Source organism: Carcharodon carcharias, chromosome 28 (genome assembly GCF_017639515.1).
Source record: "Carcharodon carcharias isolate sCarCar2 chromosome 28, sCarCar2.pri, whole genome shotgun sequence".
NCBI classification, from domain to species: domain Eukaryota; kingdom Metazoa; phylum Chordata; class Chondrichthyes; order Lamniformes; family Lamnidae; genus Carcharodon; species Carcharodon carcharias.
The window spans coordinates 32,093,805-32,113,532 of NC_054494.1; the positions used below are offsets into that span (position 1 = coordinate 32,093,805).

Below are 19,728 nucleotides of genomic sequence, written 5' to 3' on the forward strand. Positions count from 1 at the left end.
CATTGTGTGATCATGGATGATCATCAGCGAACATCCCCTCTTCTGACCTTATGTTGGAGGGCAAATCATTGATGAAAAGGTGAAGATGGTTGGACCAAGAACAGTACATTGAGGAACTTCTGCAGTGATGTCCTGGGACTGAAATGACTGACCTCGACCACAACCACCTTTCTTTGTGCTGGGCATGATTCCAACCAGAGGAGAGTTTTCCCCCTGATTCCCATTGACTCCAGTTTTGCTGGGGCTCCATGATCCCACACTCAGTCAAGTGCTGCCTTGATGTCAAGAGCAGTCACTCTCACTCTCAGAAGCTTTATAATGTGCTTTTTCTGAGGCTAATGCATTGGTTGCAGTAAACCCAAATACTCATCAATCACGCATTGTTTCATGATGTAATTATGCAGAAGTCCAGTTTTAATCACTTGACCATGTGTGTACATTCCGATTATTGTGCTTAATTCAAGTTGTCTAATGGAGTGTTTGAATATCATTTCAATGTCATGCTTTCCTTAGTTTAAAGATACCTAGAATCGAACAAAGAAAAGAAAAAATATATTCTTCGGCTGTCACTCTCCCCTTCCCCACAATAGGCATGAAATGATTAACTGACAAAACCCTGGGATTAAAATAGTTAAATTTATTGCTGTACATTGTGAACTCAGGCACAGTACTAATGACTATATGAACTATATTCTTCACCCAACCTCCCTTGACAGCACCCTGCCTCGCAGCACCAGTTGATTTCCCCACCCTTGTAGTTAGTGTTTATAAAGAGTTCTCATTCTTGCTCTATTTAGTCATGGCTAATATTTTCACTGAAATATCAGGAAAAGGGACAAGCTTTGTCTTTCAATTAGAGGATGTTTATGAAAGGTGTTGGGAGATCTGTATTTAGCAAGCCCTGTATTCTCTTTTTCTCAGAAGTGCACAAGCCCAAAAATAGCTCTTATGCTGTTGGTGGATTTCAGTACTGTAGATTGAGCTGTTTATCCAAGGCACAGGGCCATTTATTTCCAAGACGTAAGTTATTGCTATTGTGCTTTGTCTTGGCAACAAAATGGCTAGGCTTTTAACCTTTAACTCAACAGTATGGTGGACTTTCACATGATAAGATGATAATTTGTATAATTTGAGTTACTGTTAGATTTGCACACAAGCTTCCCTACAAACAGCAGTGATGATAGATTTTTTTTATTCATTCATGGGATGTGGTCATTTTTGGCTAGGATAGCACTTATTGCCCATCCCTAGTTGCCTTTGAGAAGTTGGTGGTGAGCTGCCTTCTTGAACTGCTGCAGTCTGTGTAGGTAGTTGAGATGAGATAAATGGCCAGATCATCTGTTTCAGATGTTGGGTGAGAGATAAATGTGCACACCTCTGTACTGCACTGAAATGTCAGCCTAGATTCTGTGTTGAAGTGGGTCTTGAACCCACAACGTTCGGACCCAAAGGCAAGACTGCTACCCATTGAGCCGTGGCCGGCACGCATGGCAGTTGTTAACTTCGACAATGAATTTCACAGAAAGTTATTGAAAACGACAGCATTTTTAAGCCTTGTTTATGCGTCATCAGTGAAGGTAACGTCATTGCTGGTTGGGAGATTGAGGAGGAGCAGGGATTTCTTCTTTTTGTAATGTGATTTTTCAGCGTGCAATGCAATCCCCCCAAGTTCCTTGGGAAGATTAGAATCCATAGAAAGTTTAATGGACATGAATGTACTTTGTAGTCTTACCAGAAAGATATTGAAGTTAAAAGGGTTAAATTGTGAGAACAAGTTTGATAGATGAGGCTTGTATTCCCTTGAATATTGAAGATTAAGGAGTGATCTAATTGAGGTGTTAAAGATGATTAAAGGATTTGATAGGCTGGGTAGAGGGAAATTGTTTTGTCTGGTAAAGAAGTCCAGAATAAGGAGGCATAACCTTAACATTAGAGGGCTTATGTCAGAAAGCACTTCTTCACAGACACAACAGTGGAAATATGGAACTTTCTCCCCCCAAAAAAGCCGTTGAGACTGGGTTTAATTGAAAATTTAAAAATTGCGATTGATAGATTTTTGTCGGGCAAAAGTATTGAGGGTTACAGAACCAAGTTGGGTAGATGGAATTGAGGTAAAGATGAGCCATAATCTAATTGAATGATTGATCAGGCTGGAGGGGTTCAATGGCCTACTCATTTGCTTTTGAATAATTAATGTGTTTGTGTGCTATTCCTTGCCCACTATTTTAGAGGAGGTATTATCCCATTGAAAATAGGTTAGGTTCTATGTTAAATTAGTGGGCAGAGGACTATCACAAGTGTATTGAGCATTTGCCTGCTGGAATTAATATTAATGTCTAGGTTACAAATCATTTTTATTCGGACCATTCAAGTGGGAAAATTTATACATTCTGAAAACAATTGGTTGTTGCTATTTTTAAAGTAAAAGCTTTTGAACCATTTTATGAGTTGCTTACAGATATTAAAAACTTAGCAGCAAATGATGACTCCATGTGCTAAGACTGCTAATTATTTTTCTTGAAGAAATTGTGAACTTTCTTTGAATTTAAAAACTGAGATTCATCCTGAGTTTTGTTAACTCCATTTTACAGAAAGTGAAATTACTTAGCACATAGCAAACAGAACCAAGCATGGAACTTTATATTAATCACAGTTGAAACCTTTACTTCAAATCTGGTTTTTTTTAATATATCTATTTACTCATGAGATGTGGGCACCACTTGCAAGACCAACATTTATTCCTAAATGCCCTTGAAAAGGAGGTGATGAGCTACTTCCTTGGACCGCTGTAGACTGCATGTGTGGATACACCCCCAGATAGGTAATTCCAGGATTTTCACCTAGTTACTTGCGACTTATCGGCTTAAGCCTGAATGTTGTCCAGGTCTTGCTGCATATGAGCACGGACTGCTTTGTTATCTGAAGAATCGCAAATGAAGCTGAACACATTGCAATCATCAGCGAACCATTCCATTTCTGGCCTTATAAGGAAGGGAATGTCATTGATGAAGCTAAGGTGGTTGGGCTTAGGACACTGCCCTAAGGAACCCTTGCAAGGGCATTTTGGAGCTGAGGCAATTGATCTCCAACAGCTGTATTCATCTTCCTTTGTGATAGGTATGACTCCAACCAGTGAGAGTTTTCCTCTTGATTCCTATTGATTCAGCTTTACTAGGTCTCTTTGATACCACACTCTGTCAAATGCTGCCTTGATGTCAAGGGCAGTCAGTCACTCTGTCTCACCACATCTCTGGGCTTCTGCACTTTCTCCATATTCGAATAAAAGTTGTAATGACATCTGGAGATGAGTAACCTTGATAGAACCAAAACCAACCACGTTGTTGGGGCCCAGAGCTTTAGCTGTATCCTCTGCACTCAGTTGTTTCTTCATATCACATGCTTCAAATTGGATTGGCTGTAGACTACCATATGTGATAGTGGACACATCAGGAGCAAGCCAAGATAGATCATCCATTCAGTACTTCTGACTGAAGATGGTTGTGAAGGTTTCAGCATTGTCTTTTGCACTCACTCACTGGGCTGTGCCATTGTTTAAGATGGGGGCATTCAAGGAACCTCTTCTTACTATGAGATGTTTAATTGCCCACCACCATTCATGGCTGGATAAGACAGGACTATAGAACTTGGACCTGATCCATTGGTTGTGAGATCACATAACTCTGTCTATAGCTGCTGCTTCCTCTGTATAGCATGTTTGTAGTCCTGGTGTAGTTTCACCAGTTTGGCATCTCATTTTTAGGTATGACTGGTGCTGCTTCTGGCATGCTCCCTTGCACTCCTCATTGTACTCGAACACAATCTGTAACCTCATGGCCCAGCATATCCCCCACCCTACTGTTACCATCAAGCCAGGGGATCAACCCGGGTTCAATGAAGAGCGCAGGAGGGCGTGCCAGGAACAGCACCAGATCCCAAAACCAATGGATCAGATCTAAGCTCTGCAGTCCTGCCACATCCAGTTGTGCATGGTGGTGGACAATTAAACAACTCACTGGAGGAAGAGGCTCCACAAATATCCCTATCCTCAATGATGGATGAGCCCAGCACATCAGTGCAAAAATAAGGCTGAAGCACTTGCTACAATCTTCAGTCAGAAGTGCTGAGTGGATGATCCATCTTGGCCTCCTCCAGATGTCCCCAAAATCACAGATGCCAGTCTTCAGCCAATTCAATTCACTCCACGTGATCAAGAAATGGCTGAATGTACTGGATAGTGCAAAGGCTATGGGTGTCATGAAAATATAATAATTTTCATAATATTGTGAGTTATGTAAAGGTAAGTTAATAGTGGGGTTTGGATTAGTTTCTCTGTATGGATGTGTGTGGGGGGATTTAATTGAATTGGAGGCAGCTGGTTTGGAGCTTTTGAGTTATCAAAAAGGAAGCTAGGTTTAAAATGCTAAATACATAAACTTGGCTGACATTTTAGCGTGTGAGGAACATTTGCATTTTTAGATAAATTAGGTTAGTTTGAATTTCAAAGAGATGGTAAGCTCTTACACCTAGCTGTAAGAGGCTAAGCCAAACAGTGTGTTTATTTTTCCCAAAGGTTACTGATAATATGAATGCTATGAAAGTGCATATTAAGAGAAAAGTAAAGTTGCAAAGACATATTGGAACAACGGAAGTACATTACAAAGGGAGAAACGTCCAAAAAGGAAATGAGGTTACATGTAAGGGAGAAGGCATTCTAAGATCTAACAAGTGTGAAAAGCCTCCAGCCTTTATGTATCAAGTTGCTGTCTACAGGAACCAAAGCTAAGAAAACTCACTCTGGACATCACTGTCCAGGTATTGTGTGCTTTACCTGGGTCTGTTGAAGTGTATTCATTTTGCTGTTGCCTTAACGGAGGTGTAACTAGGATTCAGGTTAATTAGGGGATTTATGAGTTATTATGGTAGTAATTTGTAGACCTATGTATGTGCTTAAAATCTTTTCTTTTATTAGTAATTAATTTAGCTTTGCAAAAAATCTCTCAGCCTTGGTGGACTTATTACTACTGAATTCAAGGTACACATCTTGAAATGCAATACAAATTACAAAACAATTATGGCAGCTGTTTCAAGTTTCCCTCTGGGATTTGAGCAGCTCGGCATTTACCATCCGCTGTGCCATAACAATGGGCCCTGACAATATTCCGGCAATAGTACTGAAGATTTGTTCTCCAGAACTTGCCCTGCCCCTAGCCAAGCTGTTCCAGTACAGCTACAGCACTGGCATCTATCTGGCTATGTGGAAAATTGCCCAGATATGTCCTGGACACAAAAAGCAGGACAAACCCAACCGGGTCAATTACCGCCCCATCAGTCTACTCACGATCATCAGTAAAGTATTGGAAAGGGTCATCAAAAGTGCTATCAAGTGGCACTTGCTTGGCAATAACCTGCTCACTGAAGCCCAGTTTGTGTTCCGCCAGGGGCACTCAGCTCCTGACCTCATTACAGCTTTGGGTCAAACATGGACAAAAGAGCTGAACTCCCAAGGCGAGATGAGAGTGACTGCCCTTGACATCAAGGCCACGTTTGACTGAGTGTGGCATCAAGGAGCCCTAGCAATACTGGAGTCAATGGAAATCGGGAGGAAAATTCTCCACTGGTTGGAGTCATACCTAGCACAAAGGAAGATGGCTGTGGTTGTTGGAGGTCACTTGTCTCATATCCAGGACATCACTGCAGGAATTCCTCAGGGTACTGTCCTCAGCCCAGCCACCTTCAGGTGCTTCATCAATGACCTTCCTTCTTCCATCATAAGGTCAGAAATGGGGATGTTCGCTGAGATTGCACAATGTTCAGCACCATTCACGACTCAGATACTGAAGCAGTCCATGTCCAAATGCAGCAAGACCTGGACAATATTCAGGCTTGGGCTGACAAGTAACATTTGCGCCACACAAGTGCCAGGCAATGACCATTCCAACAAGAGAGGATCTAACTATTGCCCCTTGACATTCAAAGGCATTGCCATCACTGAATCCCCCACTATCAACATCCTGGGGGTTACCATTGACCAGAAATTGAATTGGACTAGCCATATAAATACTGTGGCTACAAAAGCAGGTCAGAGGCTAGGAATGCTGCAATGAGTAACTCACGACCTGACTCCTCAAAGCTTGTCCATCATCTACAGGAGTGTGATGGAATACTCCCCACTTGCCTGGATGAGTGCAGCTCCAACAACACTCAAGAAGCTTGACATCATCCAGGACAAAGCAGCCCACTTGATTGGCACCCTGTCCACAAACATTCACTCCCTTCACCACCGACGCACAGTAGCAGCAGTGTGTACCATCTACAAGATACACTTCAGGAATTCACCAAGGCTCCTTCAGCAGCACCTTCTAAACCCACGACCACTACCATCTGGACGGACAAGGGCAGCAGGTAGATGGGAACACTGCCACCTGGAAGTTTCCCTCCCAGTCACTCACCATCCTGACTTGGAAATCCATTGCTGTTCCTTCACTGTCGCTGGGTCAAAATCCACAAAATCCTTTCCTAACAGCAGTATGGGTGCACATACATGACATGGACTGCAGTGGTTCAAGAAGGCAGCTTACCACCACCTTCTCAAGGGCAACTAGGGATGGGCAATAAATGCTGGTCCAGCCAGCGAAGCCCACATCTTGTGAATGAAAAATAAAGGACTAGAGTTGGTCCCCTACCTTGATGTTACTGATAGAATGAAAGCTTTGCTGGACCATGAGGTTGGAGTTTCTTGTGAAATACAATTCTGCTGTTGCTGAGGACCCACAGAACCTCATGGGTGCCTGGAAGATGGTGTCCTTATTGTTTATTTAGTAACAGTGAAATGCAACAGTTTGATTCCAGAATTTTTATTTTTAAATTTAAAAATTGTAACACAAGTGCATGAGCTTAGGCAATTTAGTTACAGACAATAATATACTGGACAAAAACAAAAATAAAAATACCTGGAAAAACTCAGCAGGTCTGACAGCATCTGCGGAGAGGAATACGGTTAACGTTTCAAGTCCGTATGACTCTTCAAAAGAACTAAGGAAAAATAGAAGAGAGGTGAAATATAAGTTGGTTTAAGGGGGGGTGGGACAGGTAGAGCTGTCCCACCCAAACCAGCTTATATTTCACCTCTCTTCTATTTTTCCTTAGTTCTTTTGAAGAGTCATACGGACTTGAAACGTTAACCGTATTCCTCTCCGCAGATGCTGTCAGACCTGCTGAGTTTTTCCAGATATTTTTATTTTTGTTTTTGTTTTGGATTTCCAGCATCCGCAGATTTTTGCTTTTAATATTATACTGGATCTGTTTTTCTGAACTTTGATTACTTATAAGGATATGAACCAAAAATTCTAAGGGTCTTCTCAGTGGATGCCGTGTTGTGAAAGAATCAGCTCGTAACGCTGCTGCAGTCCTTTAGAGCATTGTTTGGTTTAAAGATATCATCAAATCAGATATAGAGCTTTTGTTTTGAGGCTTGAGTCCTGTTTTGGTTGTTTGCCTGCCACACTGACTTGGCTGTAAATGTATAAATATCCAAACAACTACATCTTGCATTTACATAGCATCTTGAACTTTTTTTTATAAAACTGGTCCCAAGGCCCTCTCAGAGGCATAAGCAAACTAAAATAAATGCTGACTAAATTTAAACTTTTTAAAATGTTATTTTCAATTTACTGTTACTTTGGTTATTTTAAGAATGGAGTTTGTACATAGAAAAATACTATTCTGAAATAACCAACATGGTGTTAATTCGAAGGGAAAGGAAATCTGAATTTAAACCAAAAAATGTGGCAAACACTCAGCACATTTGGATGCCTCTGTGGAGAGGCCAGGACTTCATATTTTGTTATATGTCTGTTTTGGTTTGATGAAGGATCTATACCCTCCATTCATTATCTATTTGTGGAGCCAGCATTTTCTGTTTCTGGTTTAAAGAAAACATTTGCAAATCGCCCTTATTTGTATGAAAGAGCACTTGTCTCAGGAAAATTCCAACTGATCTTTCTTCTTTAAGAAAGAGAGCTCTTTCGAAAAAAATAACTAATGTCCCTAAATGCCCTGCTCCACTAGCCTTTCATGTTGCCAGAAAGCTTTTGGAAATAGATTTTGGAATACACCAACTATAACTTATTTCTTGTAGGGAATCTTCACTCAGTTCCAGTACAGCAAAGAAAAGGTGTTGCCATCTGATGCCTTGCGTAGTGCTCTTGCCAAAACTTTTCAAGATGAACAGCGCTTCCAGATGGGGATCATGGATGATGCAGCAGAATGTTTTGTAAGTAAAATGACAACTACCTGAGTTCACTTTTTGATTGATAGATAATACACTCCACAATGGAGGAGCTGCCCCATTTTTGGAATGCTTATACCATGGAAAAGTGCATTCCATAGGTGAGGAAAAGAGCTCTGATGATTTAAAAAAAAAATAGCTGTTAAAAGTACTCAAAGCAGGTGAGAAAAAAGAAACCCTAAATATTATTTACAATTAGGAATTCCACCCTCTCTAAAATTTTGCTTGGCAGTCACCAGGAGTTACACTGATGCTAAGCAGCAAGACTGGCTTTAAAGAGCTCCACAAATGCTCCTTGTCCTTTATTTGTAGAACCAAACACTGATTTGGCTCCTTGTTTATAAATTTGTTTAAGAAGGGAACTTTGACCATTTTCCCCCTTTCAGTTGATGCTGTAACTTGCTATATTGTCCTTGCTTAGCTATAAGAGTCACCGACAGCTGAGATTTATCAATAAAATATTGTATAAACTTGGAGATCTTAATGTTTCTTCACAGTGTTGCCAATATCTAGTTCATGGTTTATATTTTAGAGGTAATTTTTAGTTTTAGGGATTAAAATTTAACTGGAGAAAATGGAATAAATCCAATAAAGGCAAGCTTGAAGTTTGTTACCCTTAAAAGGTTGGGACCATGGTGACTTAAGAGGTTAACAGCGAGGAAGATAAGATCATAAAACAGCAGGTGGGGTTACTTAGCTGGGGAGCTGGAGACATGATGTCTGCAATGTTAGCAGTAATGGCAGTCCAGAGAGATGTTTGATTTGGGATTTAGACCAAAATTAGTTTAAAAGCTTTCAGTAAACCTTGAAAGATTGTAAAACCCATTTACATCATCAGGTCAAAGAGGAAATTGTTAATGAGGGCTAATTTGGTTTGAGGACATCCCAGAGCAGGCTATGTTGTCATGGAGATGGGTGGAGCTCAGGAAGGTTCTTTGGTTTCAATTTACTTGGGTGTCTGGCTGAGAGTTAGTTACAGTTTGGACCTAGTGGTTTGCAGCTCACTGAGAGAAGATAGCCAATGTAAATGGCAGTTAGATAAACCTGCACTGTAAGTAGAGTAAAAAACTAACTTTGTTATCCACTTGTGGAATTGCCTAGTTTGAAACTAGTGATAGAATCCACAGAGTCTTGTGCCAAGGAAAGCAACAGGCAGATTAGCTTGGAAGTATTGGGAAAGTAACCTGAGCAAGAGACTGAGGCATCCATAGTCAAGAGGTGGTAACTTAAAGTTTTATCTCCGAGAATTTTACCTCTGGAGCCGAGGATAATTCTCCACATGACTGTGGCATACTTGTGGGTGGCCCCTACAGAAATGAATAACTTTAAGATTGATGTGCCTTATAAGAAAATTCTTGGGGTAAATAAGTAAATGAGAGTGCATATCATACATGGTTAGAAAACATATTGTTAAGTTAATAATGCTTGTTTTGTTTATTTTTTTAATGTATAATAAACTTTGTTTTGTTGAAGAAAAAAAGTGAAACCTTGTGGCATTATTCTATCGGCTAAAACAAGGTGTTCAGATTTCTTTTTAAATGTTAACGGTCCCTAACCAAATCGTAATGAAATCTTTTCCTCCTCCTTTTTCACTTGGCCCATAAGTGAAACATTATTACACCACAACAGAGAGCATCATTGGAAGTCCATCTATACCTATAGCAACAACAGCCATGGCACCTTTTTCAGTTGCTGTATCCTATTACAATAGGATGCTACTTAAGATTAAACTCTGGTCTATCAGCATTCTTCAGGATGGATGATAACTTGATTTACTTTTTGATAGTGTTGGGCGTTTTAGTCAAAGTGGAGGATATATAGGAATATAATTAAACTTGAACCAAACCTGACTTGGTATAGGCCCACCAAAAGAATAACTATTGTTGCCCCAGTTACTTGCATTGCAAGTAACTTTGATTTAAATATTTAACAAATTACTGTTAGCTTTTTAATCATTGTCATTTTGGTACAGTCATATTTAGCAAAGTAACTTCAAATTCAATCAAAAGTAATGGGTAGCATTTCAAAGTCATGTTTCTTTTCTGCATTACTGATTCTTTCCCATTATCTGCTCAGGCAGATTTCCTTATCTGGACTGCCTTAGATTGAAGCAGTTAAAGAAGCCAAGTCAACATACATAAATTATGGATTTTGGTTTCAAAACGATAGGACATTTTGTTGAACAATTTATTGCTTCATTTAAAAACTACAAGATGTTGGGCATTAATTTTTACACACACTTAATTCTGCATTAAAGCTATGTACTAAAATTAAAAGATGCATGCTCACTGGGTCTGACTAGAATGTTTGTCGTTGCAGAGTGAGAGCTACATCACTCTTGTGATGTGGGGTTAAAGTACCATATTTTGAACTCTGGCATGTATTTGACAACACAGCACATCTTAGTGCAGCTTCTGGGTTTTTTTCCCGGAGTTATGAGTTCTACTTTAGACCATCAGAGTGATTGTTGAGAATATTGATTCACTCAGCAAGACTCACCAGGCCCACCTCTAATATGTTAATATAAGTACTGAGATAACATACCCATCAATGGTGTCCATTGCTCATTATTTACTGCATTTAGCCACACCCGTTTAACTTATTTAACAACACCGATATAGCCCATAATAAAGTAAAAACCTACGATTAAGACATTACTCTTGCTTTGAGACATTGCTATTGATAGTTAATGTGCTGAGATTCAATATTGAATGAATCATTTTCAGTTATGGGAAAGCTCCCAATACTGCATATGACTGTGTTTATATTCTTCACAGGAAAATATCCTCATGCGAATACACTTTCACATCGCAGATGAAACGAAAGAAGACATATGCACAGCTAAACACTGCATTCCTCACCAGAAATTTGCGATGACTTTATTTGAACAGGTAGGAGATGTTTACATTCCCGGCAATAAGGATTGATTTAAAAACCATCTTCTACAAGAATTTAAATTTGTACTTTTTAGAAAATTTAAGTCTATCTCAGATACGTTTTAAGCTGAAGTCTGAGGTTTATCCCTTTTTTCTTGACAACTTTTTCCAAAAGAAATATTAGCTATCCATGAATGTTCAACATATTGCAATGATGTAAAATGGTTGCTTGTGAAAAATGTTAGTTGATAATCTTGTTGCTTTTTTGAAAATAGTCTAAATGTGTTACTCTTTTTAGCATTATGGTAATGTAACAGGTGTTATATTTTTGAAATGGAAGTCAGATCTTTTGAGTGCTGCTGCAATATTATTTTTGCTATGTGTAGTGCAAAAAAATGAATGAAGCAAGAACAGTTAAATTAAGAAGACAGCCAAATGAAGATATTCAGACAGTTTGATCAGTTAATTTTAGAATGATGTTCTCAACCTGGAAAAAGTCTTTGGCTCCATGTGCTTTGGGGAAAGAAGAATTTCCAGAGCCTGCCGGCATCATGAAGTTCGAATGTCTATGTGGACTTAGGAGCAGGAGTAGGCCATTCAGCCCTTTGTGACATGACACATATGTCACATATTCCTAAATCATGCACAGCTTGCAACTTGGGATACTTGTTTGTGCAGTTTTTTTTTGTCATGCTTATTACTTTTTAGGAACAGAGGCAGATAATTGGGCCCCTCGAACTTGTTCTGCCGTTTAATTAGGCTATGGCTGACCTTTATCTAAACTCTATTTATCCACTTATCCATTTTCAGTACCCTTACCTAACAAATTTATCTCTCCGTTTTGAACTTTTGAATTGACCTACCCTCAACAGCTCACTTAAGGGACAGTGTTCCAGATTTCCACCATCCTGCATGTGAAGAAGTGCTTCCTGATGTCGCCCCTGAATGACCTAGCTCTAATTTTGAGATTATGCCCTCCCCCCACCCCCTAATGCCTCAATGGTCTATTACCGTCTATTCAGGGAAGCAAGGGATGGATAATAATTGCCTGTCTTGCCAACAATGCCCATGTCCAGAATGAATAATTTAAGATAAAATGTACTTTACCTTAATGTAAATGCCGAGAGTCAGAACTTTGCTTCATGGAACATTTACAATTTTAACTGTTGGGGAGTGTTTTCCTGAGCAGGACAATATTGCTGATGCCTGGTGTTATGATGTGGCATATGATGTGCACCAGGTGGACCAAATCCACAATGGGAACTTGGTCGCCTTATCACAACGGTTGTGCAATTTGTACTTATTACCAGAAAATGTGTTCACTGAATTCAGAATTAATAAGCCCACCAAGACTTATAGAGATTTTAAAAATTAATTTAAAATATTTATTCACAAAGTAAAAGATTTCAAGCACATACATAAGACTACAATTACTTACAACTATAATAACTCCCAAAGTTCCTAATTAACCTGACCCCCAGTTACACCCTGTTTAAGGCAATGGTCCAAAATAGATTTTAGATTTAAAACAGAACCAGTAAGTTAATACAATACCCACTTGACAGTGGAATTCCAAATGGCTTTCCCCGACTTCAGTTTTGTTATATAGCAGACTTATGCACACATGGCTGGAGGCTTCATTAAGGCTATTTCACACACTCCTGTTAAATCTTACATGGCCTTTTTTCCACAAAGTCTTTCATTCTCCTTTATATATGTTTCTGTCTTTTTAATATGTAAATTCTATTGTTCCATATGTCTTTGAAACTGTACCTTCCTCAAATATAAAAACTTTCATGTTGCCAATATTGTCAGTAACCTTTGGGGAAAAATAAACACATTCCGTAGCCATGCTTGTCTGGCTAGTTGTAGCTAAGATCCCTTTGAAATCCAAATATCCCTTCATTTATCTAAAAATGCAAATTCCCTTCACAGTTTACATGCTAAGCCAGTATCCATGTTTATTCATTAACATGTCAAGCACCTAGCTTCTTTTGATGATTTCAAGCTTGCAGCTTACTTGACTACAAATGTAATTAAATCACACGGACAGACCCAACTATACTTATCCCCATAAACTTACTTCACAATAAATCAGAAAAATATTATGAAAATTATTATACCTTCATCACACTGGCTGGAAATCTGTTGATGGGACACAGTAATCTATGGCTGACATCTGGCAGACAAGCCTGAATTAAAGGACAGGGCTTTAATATTTTCCAGTTAACCTTGCACCAAATCGTGATGATAGTTATAAAAGCAGTGAAGAGCAGGTTTAAAAAAACGTTGATTGTTAATGATGTATAGTTAAGTCCGATGTCAAACCAAGCCTTTCCATTACCAAGCTGGGCCGTGACATTGGGACTGAGAAACTTGAGCCGATATTTCTTTTAGAATTGATAGTCATAACCAAGCACCCTGAGATTAAGTAACGTAACGGAAATCACCAAGCTAAGTCAACATTCAAATCACAATTAATGTATTATGTATGTGTGGCATTCAAAAATCTTTACTGCTCATCCTTCCTCCAACCATAATTACTGAAGGTAGGCACAGGATAGAGCAGGACAATCAATAAAAAGGTCCCGTGTAGGACATCTTATTCAAAAGTGCTAAATTGTAAAACTCTACCTCTTGTACCGGATGTTGACAGGATTTCCAACAAGCTTTGCAGTTGGACTCCATGATCCTCTGATCCTCATTAGGAACTCCGCAATATAAGTTGATTTTCTTGACCATATATCATATTTGTGTGTTTGTGGAATCTATTAAGTATAAAATTAAATTGGAAGCTTTCTCTTTTGTTTGGCATTGGATGTCATTGTCTCCATCAACAGCTAACCAGTTTTTAAAATCCTGTTAATAATATCCAATATTCAGCAAGGACATTCTGCTTTAATGACTCCCATAGTGATGTGTGAAAGCTGAACAGATAGCTTGGAAACTTAGTAGTAAGTTTGTTCTTTTTGATGGACTGTGCAGAACAATTCTTTCTTGCAGTGCGTTTGTACCAGCTGTGGCGCAACATCTGACCCACTGCCTTTTATCCAAATGGTGAACTACATTTCGACAACTGCATTGTGGTAAGCTGTTGCTAAAAATAATTTTACTGAACTTGAGCTTTACATAGCAACTTTCTCATACAAGAAGATTCTAAAAGAACTGTAATGATGTGAAAAAGGCAAAAGCTTGCTGAGCAGTGTGCAGCATTCCTGGTTGACATATTGAGAAATTTTACAATTTCAAACACTGAAACTACGAACATTGACTTCAAACAGATTTATGTATGGCTGTAGAAATTGAAGGGTTTCAGATATAGTGTAGTCTGGTCAAACTTTTAATGTACAAGACTATACTAGACAAATTATAGTGAATGTTTTAAGCGCTGTAGTTGCTAGAGGATGCTTCTTGCAGATGAAGAAACATCTTATCTAATAATAAATGTTGCAGTATTTCTGCTATGTTCTGGCAGGCTGCCTCAAGAATCTGAATAGAGAGCATCTTTGAAGTGCTGAAAAACGTACTCTCATAAAATCTTGAATTACTCAATGTTGTGTAGCATCTTGCACTTTACTCTCGGTGCATAATTAAAATAATGTTGTGCACTAAAGATTTCCTCCACCAATGGAGGAAATAGAGAATAGAGCACATCTTCCTTGAACAGTATGTCCATTTGCCTGCAGAGGAAGAAACAATGCTAGATCTTGTTATGAGTAACAAATAACTCGGGTAGATATGAGTCATATGTGGATAAACAGCTCAGGTGACCACAATATGATGAGTTTATGGTCCAGCAAGCAAGGAAAAGAGTTAAAGTAGGAGCACATGCACCGATTAGAATATGACAGATTTGAGAAAGTTGAGCTTGTTGAGATGTGGTGGAAGGAGAACTTGGCAAGAAGGATGATCAACATGGGATATTAGAAAAAGGAGATAGCAAGCAATCAGATTAAAGATGAACCATTTTATTTAAAAATAGGACGACAACTTTTAGGGTATCTTGAACAAATAATGATGAATGAAACATAAAATTGACGGGCATGTAATATAGGTATGATTAAAAATAAGAGAAAAAAGGGGATTGCAAAGTCAATAAACTTGGCAAGAAGGTAGTACGAGGAAAGAATCTCATATTAAAAGATTGGTAAAATATTCTACAAATAGAGTTGTTAACTGTGATGTGGAACCATTGAGAAGAAGGAAAATGAACTAGTAGAGGATCGTTAATCTTTGAGATCCTTTATCCCAAAGAGCAGGGGAGACCGCATCATTGAATATATTCAAGGCTGAGTTAGACAGATTTTTGCTTTACAAAGGAATCAAAGGTTATGGGGGCAGACAAGAAAGTTGAGGTCACAATCAGATCAGCCAAGGTCTTACTGAATGACGGAGCAGGCTCGTGGTGCTGAATTGCCAACTCCTGCTCCCATTTCTTATGTTGTACAAATGGTCATTGGCCATGATTGTGCAATATTTACAGAAGAAAAGCATTTGAGGGAGGATCCCACCCTGATTTTGATTTAAGAGGGAAGTAAGAGACATTATAATAAATAACAGAAAACTAAGGGAGGACGGAGTCCTGGAACCTGATGGGATAAATCAAGAATCCTGAGAGAAATGAGGGGGGTTAATAGCAGGGTTCTAGAAATTACATTTTAGGATTCAATTGAGAGCAGGTATGTGCCAGAAGACATGAACAGCTTTTGTTAAAGGAAGAAAGAGGGTAGTGAGTGTCAGAGGTTTAGAGGGAGAATTCCAGAGCTTTAGGGCCTTGACAGCTGAAGGCATAGCCACCGGTGATGGACTGATTTAAATTGGAAGTTTGCAGGAGGCCAGAATTGGAGGAGCCCAGAGATCTCAGAGGGTTGTAGAGTTGGACATTACAGAAATATGGATGGGTGAGGCCATGGAGGTATTTGAAAACAAGAATGAAAAATTTAAATTGAGGCAAAGCATAACCAAAAGGAAGTGTAACCAGCAAGGACAGGGATGATTGGTGAACTGGACTTGGTTCGAGTTAGAGCATGGGCAGCAGAGTTTTGAATCACCTCAAGTTTACAGCGACTGGAAGACTGGAAAACTACCAATGGAATTACTATTCACGATAGGAGACAGCTAACCTGTTGTAGGGATGAAATCTTTAGAGATGAAGTTACAAAGTATTTAGGTGAAAAGAAATTATTTAGAAGGAACCAACATGGATCTCCGAAAGGAAGATTACGTTTTACAAGCCTGCTCAAATTCTTTGAGGAAGATATGGTGGATGTGGGAAATTTAATGGCAGTTGATGACACTGACCTCAGGCAATTGGGGGAGGTTAAGAGGAGAGGAATTTTGTGATGAGTAGCAAATTGGATTTCAAAAAATGACTAGAGGTGAGGAAACGGGCGAATCAAAGTTAAGAATAGCAAGTGTGTAGTGAGCAGAATACTGTTTTGGGACCCCTTCTGTTCACTGTTTAAATCAATGATCTAGATTTAGGGCAGTGAGTGCTGTCCAAATTTGCACGACATCAAAATAGGCATAATTAATCATTCTGAGAACCAAAGGAAGCTGAAAAGAGATATTGGGCTGAATTTTGCCGTCGGCGAGCAGGGGTCGGGGCCATTGACAGGATAATTAAAACAATTAAAGGACCTGCCCGTCCAACCTTAAGGTTGGCGGGCAAGATAGGAGCCCTGGCGGTCTTCTGAGAAAACATGAAACCTCATCCACCGGCGGGATGAGGTTTCATGTAGGGTTTAAAAAACTTTAATAAAGTTTTAGTGAAATTTATTAACATGTCCCATCTCATGTGACATTGTCACATGAGGGGGACATGTTAAGGATTTTTTTATTTTTCTATTTTTAATATTTGAACAACTTTCAGCGATCTCCCTGAGGCAGCACTTAGCCTCAGGGAGATGTGTGCATGCGTGAGAGTGCAATCTTGCATTTGGGGAACCCCCCGCCCTCACAGGAAGTGCATGGTGCTTAATTGGCCCACACACTTAAAATGGTAGCAGGTATCAGCTCCCCACCCGCTGGAGATTGGATCGGGCCCACCCGCCTGGTAGGCAGAAAATTCTGCCCATTGAAAAGATGGTGGAAAAAGCAATAAGTACATACGGAACTTAGTGTCAGAAACTGTGAGAATGGTACATGTTGATATAAAACAACATCTAATTGGAACAGGGAAGGATGGATGATATGGAATAGTGGAGGAGTTTTTGGATTCAGGTTGACTAGAAATTAAAAATACCATCTCACGTGGATAAAGTCATTTTAAGGTAGAGGCTAATGGTAAATATTGAATACACAAGACAAAATGTAATGAACATTTATATAAAACTTAGACCACCATTTTGAGTACTGTCTGCCAATTTGGATGCCACATCACAGGAAGGATGTCAAAGCAATAGAGAGCGTACTGTGCAATTACACTAGGGTGCTGCCTTGATGTCAGCAAATACATATATAAAGAAAGACTTGCAAAATTGGGGCTGATTTTGTTCAGGCAGAGCTTACAGGGTGATTGAATATGCTTAAAATTATGAAATTATAGTACAAAATAGATAGAAACAGACTATTTCCAAAACTTGAGGGATCTAAAATGAGAAGGCATAGATTTGGATTAAATATAAGACATTTAAGACAGAGAACAGGGTAACCATACTACTTTACACAAGAATCATGAAGCTGTGATTGAAACGGAGCATTCTCGCATTGAAAGATAAATTAGATGGGTGATTGAAGGGGTATGAGAAAAAGACAGGCACATAGGATTTTACCAAGGAAACTGAGAGATTACAGAACTCCTTCTGACGGAAATGGTTCTGAGAGAGAAGGGATGAGGTTATGTTTTGCAGTTTGTGAGCTGCCTTGAAATAGAACAACATACAATTTGGGTAAGTCTGACGACAAGCCTTCATTGTAGGCTTTCTCTCATACGTTGTTATTCTGCAAAAAATAGCCTTGTAAGAATGTTTAATTCATAGGTTACTGAGAACTGCAACTGTAGGTCAGTACTACATTATAAAGGCATTTTTAACATTGAGTTTTTCTTCAGTGTAAGTATTGTTTACAGTAGCCATTGGGGTAAAGAAATGTTCAGGGATAAGTGCTTCAAATCAACAGCTTTCTAGAGAGATGCAAAGGGTGACCGACCTGCATTTTGAACCAAAATGTAACATTTAAATGGTGCACAATGTGCGAACCTAAAGGGAGAAAAATGTTAATGTTTCCTAAGAAAGTTTTCAAACATTGTGTTAGATACCTTGGGATAATATGGCAGTCTAACTTAATTATGATCAAGATGGGTTGTGCATAATTATCTTGCATAGGAAATTATTTAGGCGCTTAATTAAATTTGAATAACATAGCAAAGTCTTGGACATGACCAAGCAGCAATCTTTTTAATTCGGGAGAAATAGTGATAAACTTGTCAGTGTCTCTGTTGTGGATGCCCTACAGAGTGGGGGCTTTGTTGGTTTTCATGGGAACCAATTCCTTTCTGTTTTGTCCCTTTTGTGTAGTAATCAAGCAATACGTATGATGGAAAGACGTGAGAAACCGACACCTGACATGTTTGGGGAGCTTCTGCAGAATGCAAGCACGATGGGTGATCTTAGGAACTGTCCAGTATGTGTCTATTCACTCCTATTTCTCATTATCTGTGATCATTTAAATACAAAGGAATCACTGCTGGTGAATGTAACTCTTTTGAGTACAAACATGTTTCCATCTGTTTCAGATGAAGTTACATTGTTTTATGCCATTGTGAGATTTGAACTCTTGATCTTGGGGTTACAAACCCAGTACCATAACCACTTGGCTATTTAGGCCAATCCTCTGCTGGTGAATGTAATGTTACAAAGTCTCCTGTCAGGTACAGCTATGTAACTCTTTCGAGTACAAGCCCGTTTCCATCTGTTTCAGATGAAGTTATATTGTTTCATAGCTTGCCATTGTGAGATTTGAACTCTTGATCTTGGGGTTACAAACCCAGTACCATAACCACTTGGCTATTTAGGCCAAGCCTCTGCTGGTGAATGTATTTGCCTTATACTTAATGGGATGAAGATAATCTAATAATGCAGTTAATTTACAGAACTACTTTTATGCAAAGTAATTCTCCAATGCATTGATGTTTGTCATGTTGTGGGTTGTAGTTTAAATAGTACCATGACAACTGCACAGGTGCTCGTTTGCTTGTATACAATTGTTTGAAAGTCGCCACTTGATATTTGGCTGCTCAGTCCTAACCCATTGGTTGGGGAAGATTTGCACAGGGCAGTGATCAGGATACTGCATTCCTAGCCTGGGAATATCCAAGCAGCAGCTCTTCAGTGCGTACAAACTGCTAGCAGATTAGCTGGTGACACGTAAGTTTAGTGTTCACTTGCAAGTTGTAATGAAAAGGTACAAGAAGAAAAGCTGGTTTTAAAGTTAAAACAAATAGGACAGAATTGCACAGAAAATAAAAATGTCAGTATATTAGTATTTTGTGATGCAATTTAATCATTTTCAAGAGACTTATTTTCTAAATCACTTGCCTCCATGGTGGTATCTTTGTATCATTAA

At 39.1% G+C, this 19,728-nt stretch overlaps 1 protein-coding gene across 9 annotated transcripts in view; it reads left to right on the forward strand.

Moving 5' to 3' along the window:
* The window catches only part of usp54a (ubiquitin specific peptidase 54a), a 143,231-nt gene that overhangs the window by 73,172 nt on the left and 50,331 nt on the right, over positions 1 to 19,728 (forward strand). For all 9 annotated transcript variants that reach the window (XM_041176211.1, XM_041176212.1, XM_041176203.1 and 6 more), the window contains exons 4-7: positions 8,138 to 8,272; positions 11,065 to 11,178; positions 14,167 to 14,249; positions 18,681 to 18,786. In XM_041176211.1, the coding sequence (XP_041032145.1) occupies positions 8,138 to 8,272; positions 11,065 to 11,178; positions 14,167 to 14,249; positions 18,681 to 18,786 (438 nt within the window). The remainder of the gene's footprint in view (positions 1 to 8,137; positions 8,273 to 11,064; positions 11,179 to 14,166; positions 14,250 to 18,680; positions 18,787 to 19,728) is intronic.